Below are 12,611 nucleotides of genomic sequence, written 5' to 3'. Positions count from 1 at the left end.
AGGAGAGTCTGTAACTCTGTGGCAAAAACTCAACTATGCGAGTCCAAATTTTCTTTGCCACTCGAATAGATCTTATGTCCATTTTTTCAGCAAAAATCTCAGCTGATATCCATTCACCTTCAGGTATTAAGTGTCCAATTTTTGTAATTTTTGCAGCCCACAGACTTCTCCTGAGTGATAGGTCTTTAAAAATGTCCAGATTCAATGCAGAGTTAAAAAGCAATGGTTCTTCTTTCTGCCACAAACTTTGTGCATTGCTTGACTCCCGAGAAATCTTAAAAAGTGTCCATGCTTTTAGGAGTGATCTATAAAACGATGTTAATCCTGCAAGATCCAAACTATTTATGTCCATCAGGAACAAGTGGCGATCTAGTCCCATGTTCCCTGCTTTCCTCAATAGGATGCACGCTATCCCAGCCCAGCTCACGTCCTTCCCATAGAGGAGTCTCTGAGCCACTTGAAGCCTGAAAGTCTTTAGTCTGGATCTGATGTCCACTAGGCCTTGTCCTCCTTCCTGTCTGGGCAGAGACAACACTCAGCCAATGCTGTCCCGACCAGAAAAAATCCACCAGACATCTCTGAATTTGTCTCACAAGTTCTTCTGGAGGTTCAAGGATCATCATTCTGTGCCAAAGGGAAGAGGTTACAAGGTTGTTACATATCAACACCCTTCCCCTGTAGGACAGCTGGGGCAGCAACCATTTCCAATGAGACAACTGCGCACGTACTTTCTCCAACAGGCCCTCCCAGTTTTGCTTTCTGTATTCAATTGTCCCCAAAAAAACTCCCAGATATTTAAAACCTGCCCTCCCCCATTATAGACCCCCAGGAAGTGGTGGACTATTTACAATTTGGCCACACCACACAGCATCGCTTTTACACCAGTTAACTCTGGCAGATGATGCCTTTCCATAACATTCTAGAGCATGCTTTACCACATCAACATCTCTATCTCCCCTAATTAAAACTGTTATATCATCCGCATATGCAGATAATTTGACAGATTGCTGGGAGTTTTGAAAGTTAATCTGTAGACCTGCTAAGTCTTTCCTTAATTTACATAACAGCGGTTCTATAATTATGCTATAAAGTTGTCCCGAAAGGGGACAGCCCTGTCTAATTCCCCTCTGTACTTTCACAGGGATGCTTAGGCCACCAACCATTTTTATCATACATGTGGCTTCAGTGTACAATAACCGTATCATTGAAATAAAATTATCACCAAAACCAAAGGCCTTTAAAGCATCAAAGAGAAAAACGTGATCCACCTGATCGAAAGCCTTCTCTTGGTCTAATGATAAAAATCCCATTTCAATCTTGTTGTCAAAAGCATAGTCATACACGTCTCTCACTAAATGTAGATTATCTACAATAGATCTATCTTTTATACAGTAAGATTGATCTTCATGTATGATTTCATGCAGTACATTACTTAATCTTGTGGCCAAACATTTGGAAATGATTTTATAATCCGAACACAAAACTGCCACAGACCTCCAGTTCTTTAAGAGTGTTAGATCTCCCTTCTTAGGGAGTAGTGCGAGCACTGCACGCTGAAAGCTCTTTGGAAGAATTCTTTCAGTGACACTTTTTTGCAGAAATTAAAAGTAATCATGACCAATAACATGCCAGAAAGCCTTATAGAAATCAGCAGACAGTATCCCGGGTGCACGACCTACAGAGAGCCCCATAACAGCAGCCGTGACTTCTTCATAGGTGAGTTCGGTACAAAATGAAGAATGTGATAAATATTGTTGACAAAAATTCCTTATTTGTACCTTCCCGATTTCCCACCATTGAATGCAATTTTCATAACAATTCTTCTCACTCTTCCAAGACTCCCAAAATGACTTAAAATTGTCCAGAAAAAAAGTATCTTCTAATAATTTATTATTAAAATGCCAATAATAACTTTTATGCATTTTTTTAATAAAGTACACTCAATTTATGATCAGACACTAAAGTGGGAAAATAGTTGCATTTGTAACTCTATTCCTCATGTTACGTGACGTATAGAGTCTATCCAACCGTGCAGCAGAAACCGTCTCATTACTAACCTTCACCCATGTATACTGACGCGTTAACAGATTATACTCTCTCCATACATCAGATAGGTTTAGATTTTTAATCACATTGGCTAAGCACAATGCACTCCTTAAATGAGGTTCCTCACCATTCCTGTCCTTTGTAAAATCCAATGTACAATTGAAATCTCCCCCTAAGATAATGAGATCTCCTTCATGTTGTTGTCTTAAAAAAAGCTCTAATTTATTGAACAATTGTATTCTCTCTGCACCTATGTTTGGAGCATAAATATTCACAAAAAGAAAAATAGGATTACTAATTTCTTCCCTCACAATCAGCAATCTCCCTGGAACAACTTCATTTTTTGACAAGATTTTCACCTTAACTATAGGGGAAAAAAGTACTGCCACTCCAGCACTCAAATTGGACCCATGACTAAGAACTTTCTCTCCTTCCCACCATAGGCCCCATTCAGCCTCATTACTTTGATCACTGTGAGTCTCCTGTAACAAGACCACACCTATATCTTTCAAACGCAGGGGCGGACTGGCCATCGGGAGCACCGGGACATTTCCCGGTGGCCTGACGGTCGTTCTGGCCTGCCGGCTGCCGCTGTGCAGACCATCAGCCTGGCATGTGATAGGCTGGTGTGCAACTACGAATGCAGACGCAGCAAGCTGCTGCAAAATCCCAGCCATGTTCGCCAGTAAGGGAACAGGTCGGTCAAGATTACATTTACATTATATTTATAATAATTTGGCATTGGGGTGTGCGATATGACGATTTTTGATCGTGGACGATTAAAATGTCTCCATGATCTGCTTTTGAAGAAATATCGTAGAATCGTGGTGCATTCTATCAGTTGCTGTTCTGGCGCCTCTGTCCCAACATCCTGAACAACGCGACGTACACGCTGCGGAACGGGACACTGCAGTTTACAAAAGTTCATAATTTGCATGTGCTTTAATGCCTTGTCGGTTAAACATTTAATTCGCGTGCTGATGCGCTGTTCTAACGTGTGCGTTTCTCAGCGCGTACATGTGAAGTTCACATGCACTAAAAGCCTGTCTACCAACGCCTGGATACTGGACAAAGTTATCCTTTGAGTCTTATTGTGCTAATACTGTCAAATACACACAAGGTTTACATAAACAAAGTCGGTTATGTCTAAAGTGAACGCAAACTTGAGAAAATTTAGAGAAAATCTGCTTGTCAAATGCGTGTATAATAGACGCGTCGCGCGCAACTCTTAAAGAGACAGTAGTAATAGTAAACACGATGCCGCTTCTCCTTAAAGGGATAGTTCACCCCAAAATAAAAATTCTCTCATTATTTACGCACTCTAATGTTATTCCAAACCTGTATTAATTTCCTTTTAATATTTTCTAATATTTTGAAGAATGTGGCTATCCAAACAGTAGCTGGTCCCCATTGACTTCCATAGGAGAAAAATATACTATGGAAGTCACTGGGGTACATCAACTGTTTGGTTACCCACATTCTTCCAAATAACTTTTATTTTCAACAAAAGAAAGAAACTTATTCGAGTTTAAAACAACTTGAGAGAGTAACTTATGACAAATAGCATTTTTAGGAGAACTATCCCTTTAATGTTAAAAAACAACAAAATGCAAAGAGAAAATCACTCACTGCTCCTGACTGATAATTTTTAATAGTAGCTTTAATAAGTATCAATGTATAATTTATACAGTGAAGTCTATGTTTTGTTTTATTTTCATATTTGTTATTTTTGTTATTTTAATTACTTTCTTCAATGCTACTGTTAAATACACCTACTGTAGCTGAAAACATAAAGCAAATGTTTATTTAATTTGTATATTAAGTTGTGTATGAGTAATGTGTATCTTTGATCTTAATATTTAATAACAAAGAAAATGACAAAAAAATATCTTCGCCCCTGTCTGCTATTCTTTTTTATTTTATATTTTGTTACCTAAGGCTTTGTTTTTAAAATATGGACATTAGTTTGGCTGTAATGCTCAGTCACAAAATAGTAAAACCAACATTAAAAAAAGAATCGTGATAAAATCGTGAATCGTGATTTTTCTGAAAAAAATTGTGATATTATATTTTTGCCATATCGCCCACCCCTTTTGAGCACTGAAAATACATAAAATGTAAATATTTCAACATGTGAATGTGTCTCTTATTATCTCTTTTAAAAAGCCAATTTTCTATTTGTCATTGGTTTGGTAGTATAAATGGTGTATTCCTAGTGAGTTTTTAAGGGTTATTTTTTTATTCATTTATATTGCATCTGGTAGTCTACCTGTTACATTAATAGGGTTAGCCTACAAGTTTATCAGTCCAGTAGATTACATGAATAGGGTGGTGGTGACTGCAGCAGCAGAGGTGGCCTGGCAGTGGAGTCAAATTCCCGGCCTGAATTATTGTCCCAGTCCGCCACTGTTCAAACGTATAATCTCTGAAAGTAACCTATTCTTTCTCCCATCTCTCATCCCATTAACATTTAGAGATCCCACCTGCAAGACTTCCATGAGAAAGAGAGAGAGAAAGAAAGAAAAAGTACAGAGAAAAAAAGATTTAGCAGTCCTCATTATTATTGTGTTTTGCCTTTCCCCTCGTTATACGTCCCTTCCCTGTTTGTTTTCCTTGTCTAATAACAGTTATGTGCTTTTTTAACCGAAACCTCTTTTGCTGTGAAAGTTCTTCAATGCTATTTGTTTTCCTTGCCCATACAACAGAGGCAATAAACTTTTCAAGATATGGGAAAAAAATCACTGACTTCTACACCTGTTTTTCCTTTTGTTTCATCTAAAAAAGAATTGATCTGTTCAAGAGTATACATCAGTGGTGTAGTCTACGTGATACGCAGGTATACGCCGTATACCCACTAGAAAAGGCCAAGGATTTCCGTATACCCACTTAAAAAATCGTGAGGATACGTAACAACTTCGTTTTGTGTCAGAACTTTCACTTTCATTCATAAATTCACCCCGTCTGTGTTTGCGAAGCGACACCGAATCGCGGAATCCAGTCACAAATGGAGCTTTCTAAGCGAACGTCACCGAATTTGGCTATTTTTGAATGAATAAATCAAAAGTAGGGCTGTACAATGAATCAAATCTCGATATGGACTAGTGTCTGTGAATATTAAAGTTAAAAGAGACTGCAATTGTTCTCCGCGTCTCTGGGATGAATGAGCGCTCAGTGTGTGCTCCACTACACACACACACACACACACACACACACACTGAAGCACGCGTGATCACGCTCGTGGTGTTTTCAACGTTTCACTGTATTGAGACATGAGCTACTACATGTGCACTTCATCGTAGAGCTGCTATGAGAGTCACTTCACGAGAATTTCACCATTTCATTTGATAAAAGTCATTCATTCGTTTCATATACAAACACATAAACTGTTATGTCTTTACGACAACCTGTCAAAATAAAAGTTCGGTATAACTTGAAGAAATTATAACAGAAATATATTACTATTGCACAGTTTAGTATACTTCAAGTAGGCCTAATAATAATAATAATAATAATAATAATAGTTTATTTAAACACACAGAAACTCAAATGTCTACAACACACCAAAATAAAAGTTTGGTCTAACTCAAAGAAATTAGAAAGAAATTGCACAGTAAAATGAATAAAAATAATAATAATAATAATAATAATAATAAAATCTATTAAAACGTTATTTTAAGGGAATATCACAGAAGTTTTCATACATGTTTTAATTTAAAGAGTAAGCTTTGTGCCTATAATGTTTATTTTATTATTATTTTTTTTAATTGTCAGCTGATAAAACCTGTGCTTCAGGGGCCATATTCATATAACATCTAAGGCTAAATGTAGCTCTTAACTGGCTGAGTTAGATGGTGATTAACACTAGAAAATCAGTCCAGTCTCCCCAGCTGTAAATGTCATTGGCTGTTAAAGTCTTATGTTGCTTATAATAAATTGACATGTTGATAACACCTAATATTTCATAATGCTCTCAATTACATGTCGATGCATACTGTATGCATTAGTGAGTGTGGTGGGGTGACGGTCTGGGATGGGTGAGTATGAGGCGGGGAGGCGGGGGGGGGGGGGGGGGGGGGTATATTACAGTATACTCACTACAAAAAACTAGACTACACCACTGGTATACATATCCTGTGTATTATACATATATACGTGTGTACGTGTACGTGTTTAAGCGCGATGTTTTTACAGCCTAAAGGAATCATTCTCACTGGACTTGCTATTTTTCCAAATCTTAGCAACTCTTTCGTTATGACATCATTACTAATAAAAGGTGGGACATTCGAAATCGTTATTTTTGTTGCTGGAGCGGATAGTGGGTTAATCGGGACAAACATTTCCTTTACCCATATTCCGCTCACAGTCCCAACAGTCACACCAGAAGTGAGAGAGAGAGAGAGAGAGAGAGAGAGAGAGAGAGAGAGAGAGAGAGAGAGAGAGAGAGAGAGAGAGAGAATGCCTGGCCCCTCCTATTGACTGTAAAAGTAGCTCAGCAAAACCCACTTGAACTAAAGAAAGTCTTTGTTATCGGATCTGTTTCAGCTCTACCTCTAGAATTCAGTGTAAAGACAGACTGCTTCCCCTTTACTAGAGGTGTTTGCTTAGGCGAGCAGCACCATTACTAATGCACATTATGAACGCTCTGACTGCAAGAATTAATCTTGCGCAACTCGTTCTTCAGTTCATGCGACGACACCTCAGCTTGTGGATCTTGAGGAGATACTTATTTAACAAATCCACAATGAGCATTTTTCCCTGACTGATGATAAAACTGGTGAAAAATCCCATAGATTTACAATACAGGAGACATATTTAGTGACCAGGGCCTTTATTCAGAAGGATTTATCACCTCATGATTAGGAGTTCTCAGAAGAGGACTTCTTCAAACCGGTTCACATAGCTACTAAGAAATGTTTTACTTAGAAAAACGGGGACATCGTAAGGTAAGAGGTGGAGGCAGAGCTCCAGTTGACCACAAGTTCAGTGAACACACTTTTTTTCCCCGCAAAAACTGATTGGTTGACAAAGAACCACTGTTTGTCACCAGATTCACACACAACGAGAAGTGCAGGCCTACATAGACACCACTCTTTGGGGTCAGTAAGATTTTGTTAATTTTAGTTAATTTTATTCAGTAAGGGTGCATTAAATCGATCAAAAAGACTGTAAATATAGAAATTGAAAGACGCTTCAAATAGAAATCATGGTTTCCATAAAAAAATTAAGCAGCACAACTGTTTCCAACATTGATAATAAGAAATGTTTCTTGAGCATCAAATCAGCATATTAGAATGATTTCTGAAGGATCATGTGACACTGACACCTGGAGTAATGATGCAGAAAATTCAGCTTTGAATTTACATTTTAAAATATATTAAAATAGAAAACAGTTATTTTAAACTGTAATATTTCACAATATTACAGTTTGCACTTGTATCTGAGCATAAGATACTTTTCAAAAACAAAAAATATATATATTACTGACACCAAACTTTTAAACAGTGATATATAAATATATACACGACAAATTTTAGTTAGTAAAACAATCCATTACATTACACATTTCAGGTAATTTCAACTTTTGACCTGACTCGTTTCTTACATAGAATTGAATAGGATAATACTGTACCAGATTGATATAACATACAAAGAAAAAGAAATTCTATTCTATTCTTTGTTATGAAAAACATGAAGTGCATTAAATTATGTCAGGGTTTCCCAAACCGGGGTTCTGCAGGGGGTTTGTGAGTTTAATGAAAAGCGAATTAAATCATATTTATATTTAAAAATATAAAATTAAAGTTATAAAAATAATAAAAAATGTTTGAAAGAAAAAAGCTTCCAAAAAGACAGCAATACAGGGTTAAATGATTCACTGAGCGATAATTCAAATAATATTGTGTTTGTCAGGAGTTTTTCCCGATATGCAGCTGCTAAAATACTAAACGTGTTTCATGTTAAAACATGAAAAATGAAGAATTAGGGAGTGTAATTAGGGATCATGTAATCAAAAATACTGTAACTGGAATCTGATTATGAGCATTTTAAAATTTAATATTATATAATCTAATTGCAAGTGTATAATATATATATCATACATACATACATACATACATACATACATGGTACACAAGCAGTTCTCTTACCTGCATCTGCATTATTTAATCTTTATCGAGTGTTTTCTAGGTTGTTATGGTGGTTGCCTTGCACAGCACACCTGGTTTCTATGATATCTGGGGTCATATTCACAAATTGAAAATATACATTGTGAACCTGTGAAATTTAGGTGCCTACTAACTCTTCAAAAATGACTGAGTTTCACTGCTTATTTTAGGACTCTTACATACAGTATCTTTGTTTAAGAGGAGTTCATGGAGCATTTCAAAGCTAAAAGTAAATCCTAATAAACCAATGGCTCCGTCTTAAGGTGCGAATATTACCTTTCATGCAGTGTGTAATATAGCGGTCTGTAAACTGTCTCACACTATTGTTGAGAGAGGTCAGATTAGTACCAGCTATCATGTTCACACAGTTCTGGCATAGAGGGGTTTCAGAAACACACAAACAAGAAAACCCACAGATTCAGGAAATTCAACACATTTTAATAACACTTAAAAATTTCCCATTTTTATGGAAGTTCCTCATATAGTACCATAGCACAGATGTATGCTACACGTACACTGCTACATACACCTATACATTATTGTCATTTTATATCTGATAGACATTGATTTAGGTTCTTAAGTCTCCGAGGCAAAAATGAACATTGATAGATATCCGTAATAGTCATTTCAAATAAATCCCTAGCCTGTGTGGTTTAAATAACAATTGTAAATGTAATATGAATGAAATTGCAACATTTTCTACATCCAAAACAGGCCATTAGGCAATACAGTATTTGGCTGATATATTGCTAAGATGTGTGCTAAAGTATATTAAGCATAATCTAAAGATGCATTCAGCCTCATAGCATCACTGGATTGGCACAGCACTTAGAAGAAAGTGATATTTTCAAAACTATATAAAAAGAACACAACAACCCATTACAAACCACTTAAGATGCATGTAAAAATCACTAAAGATTAGTGATGACTATAAATAAATACAAAACAATCACAGGACATACTCTTTATATAGTAAATGGTCCCAAACCCTGGAAGAGTCAACATAAAAAAAAAAAAAAATCAAACGAGAACTAAAAAACTGATTCTTAGTCAATGACATCAAACACCAACTGGTTTCACCCTTTGAGTCAATTTCTAATCAGCGAGGTCTTTATCCGACACCCACCGAAATCAAAACCGATTTAGAGAAGGAAACACGAAAAAACAACCAATTTAAGGACATTCCAGGGACAAACGATGTAATCAATCTAGGGAAAATACGTCACCTCTGCGACGACAAGGCCTCCAAAACAACATCTATTTGCACAGAGGGGAAGTTACAGCGCGGACACATTGGAATTCAATGACTTAAAACAAAACTAAAAAAAGACAGAACAGTGGAATAGCAAAACATTTATAAAATGCTCATCAAGCTCATGGGTCACGCAAAAAAATCTAAAAAACGTCAACGATCAAAGCATTGCCACAAATTGAATTCAGTATCAAGAATTTCTATTTGTGTTCTGCTTGAAGAGCCCATATTTACAGTGCTAACTCTTGGCATTCCCTTTGGTTTGGTTTCTAAATAACTTATAACACTGCATCTGAAGCGTATTCATTTTGGAAATAAAATTTTCAAAAGACAACTGCTGATCTAAACTGGCAATGTTTGTATAAACAGTCACTCGATATCATTTTTTTTCTTGATAAAAGCATCTTTCCAGTAGCTTTCCTCAAAATCTATCCAGCTGTGATGTAAGCATCAGTATATTTAATACAGTTACTTCATACTTAAGCCTGTTTTATGTAATGAAAGTGCTGTAAAAGGTCCTATTGTCTGCTGCTACATCTGGTGTCAATGGTAACCAGTGCAAACTAGGCTACATACAGTAGATGGCACAATATTTACTGAGAAGTAACTAATCCAAGACACTTTGGGCCGCATATGGTTCGATAAGCACAAGCAAGTGAGGTCACCGATTATTAGACCGTTTAATATTGAGTTAATGTTCTTGACTGACATGAGAACAAGAAGAAGTGTGACTGAGTGTGGCAAGTTTGTATGAACTCTATTATAGACTCTAGCGTACCGCCTCATTCTGCCTGGGTTGCTTTGTCTTCATCGTATGTGCGGTCTAATATTGCTTGTGAATAGGATGCTACAGGACTCACTATACAAAAGTAAAGGCAATAAAAGAAGGACACCTGATTGGCTCAATGAAAAAAAAAAAAAAAAGTCTGGTAAGGGTCTGTTATTGGCATCTGGGCAAAAAAACAAAATATAATTCTACAAATCCTTCAAAAGACCACAAAAATCTTGAAAAAATTAAGCTAAGCTAACTTGTTGGCACCCTGTATTATTTTAAAAGGCATAGTTCACTCCAAAATGAAAATTCGGTTATCATTTACTCGCCTCATTTAGTTCCAAACCGGTGTGACTTTTTCCTAATAAAAGAAGATATTTTAAACAATCTCTCTGTTTTTTGTCCATACAATTAATTTAACGGGGCCCAATGTGGTTTTGGTTTTGACACATTTGACTTTCATTGCAAGGCCAAAAAAAAAACCATTACTCAAAAAAGAAAAACAGAAAGTCATATATGTTTGGAATGACATGAGGGTGAGTAATGGATAACAGATCTTTCATTTTTGGGTGAACAATCCCTTTAAGGCCAAACCATTAAACCATTGGTGTGCGAATTGATTTTAGTTTGTGTAGACTTCTCATTTAATGCGATGCAAATAAAAAAAAGCCACTAAATGAACAACATACCTGATCAAACTCGACTTAATCTGACGAAAAAGTTGTTTTGTGGCAAGGTTCAAGGTCATGTCTAATTCTTAAGACTCATTTGATTTTTGTTTTCAATCTATAACCCACTGAACACACAGTACCATCCTTTCCTCGCAGCCTCAACCCTGTGATATTCTAGATCTGCAAAACGTCCACCACATGGCAGACTAACCCTGACCCAGCATTAAACGCATGGCGAAACAACCCTCAGACCTGACTTTGAGTGCCACTGTGGGAAGAACAAGCACTGGTTTACCAAATGGAAGACCGAAACTGCTGATTCACACAATTTTTTCACACAAGTCTGAACGTGTAACAGGAGGGTGTGTCTTTCTTTACAACTTAATTCAAGTCAAGTATTTTACTAAATTTGCAGGCGTGGAAGGTGCAAATGACAACATATGATTGATTGCTTGGATGTTTCACTGCTTTTTCTTTCTATGGCTGGAATAAAGGTTTAAACGTGACATTTTGAAACCACTGCTTGGGTTCACGCCCCTTTCATCAAGAACTTAGGCATTGAGTCAGTGATTCAACAACCACTATGTAAGAAGTCAATACGAGCTAAATAATTATCTGACCAAAGTCGGTCTTGTACGATGCGTGTAAAGCAACTGTTCAAGCTGATACCAAACAAAGTGCGTCATAGGTACCAACACCTTAACCACCGAGCACTTGTCCAGGCACACAAAAGTATCGGCCAAGCAGCACAAACAAATGCAAGAGCGTGTGAACGGGAACCATCCTTAACTGAAAGGAGGACTCACAGAGCTCCGGTTCAAGAGCAGTGATTGGGAGCTGGGAGACGGTCAGAAGTTTCGTGTGGTGTTGAAGGAGTTGGTGATTAAGGGGGCGGTATACGGCGGTGGAGGAGGGCTGGTGGTGCTGAGTTCAGGGAAGGGCTGCAGGCCCATCTGTTTATTGTCCTGGAGCTTCCTCACCACCACACGGCAGAACTCCTCGCTGTGCCGCTCGCAAGTGTCCAGAAGCTTCCGCACTTTGGCGGTGCGTGTGGCTTGGTTTACGACCAGTTCGTAGTCCTCACGCATCAGCAGCTCACGAGACAACAGAGCGTCTAAACTCTGATTGAGACACGCCTCCGTCATCTGCCGCACAACCTCCTCCCTTCGAGCAGCGATCCAGCGAGCCGCCGGTCCTTGAAAGTCCAATGGTGTGACAAAATCTGCAAAGACAAGTCAGGAGCAGGAGGTGGACATTAAGAAGAGCCTGAATCAAGGGATGTCAAAAGTGCTGCTACTCTGTACTAGTGCTGGGTGATATGTAAAACATATTTTATCTATAAATCGCCTTTAAAAATGTTGCAATATCCGAAATATCAGGGATTCAAAGTGAATTGGTTTGTTTGAGCAAAAAAAAAAAAGCAAGCTATTATTTTCATTCCGGCTCCAGATGTCTCCTTACAAAAGGTTAGTTACGAAAGTTACTGGTTAGAACGAAATAAAACTACTGCTTTATTTATTCAGAAAAAGAAGAAATTCAAACATTTTATTAGTCTAGTTCAACGCTACCAACAGGCTACTTAATGGAGCTGCCAACACTGGAAACAGGACCAGTTAGGCATAGGGTACTTTTTAATTTGACCTATTATCAACTTTTATTAAACTGCAGATCGAAATAAATAGCTTTTATTCGGGAGTAAATGCTTT

The 12,611-nt window shown here is 37.4% G+C and overlaps 1 protein-coding gene across 3 annotated transcripts in view; it reads right to left on the bottom strand.

Moving 5' to 3' along the window:
* Positions 1-12,611, bottom strand: part of ripk2 (receptor-interacting serine-threonine kinase 2) — a 34,767-nt gene that overhangs the window by 1,164 nt on the left and 20,992 nt on the right. For 2 of the 3 annotated variants that reach the window (XM_084119708.1, XM_084119710.1), the window contains one exon: positions 8,628-12,127. In XM_084119708.1, the coding sequence (XP_083975834.1) occupies positions 11,754-12,127 (374 nt within the window). In that variant the 3' untranslated portion in view covers positions 8,628-11,753. Of the gene's footprint in view, positions 1-8,627; positions 12,128-12,611 lie in introns of those variants that run through there. The other variant, XM_084119709.1, reaches the window with a different exon arrangement.

The sequence above is a fragment of the Abramis brama genome, assembly GCF_963993115.1.
Source record: "Abramis brama genome assembly, chromosome: 7".
NCBI lineage: Eukaryota > Metazoa > Chordata > Actinopteri > Cypriniformes > Leuciscidae > Abramis > Abramis brama.
The sequence above is the reverse complement of the archived record's forward strand: the minus strand, read 5'-3'. Positions and strand labels throughout refer to the sequence as shown.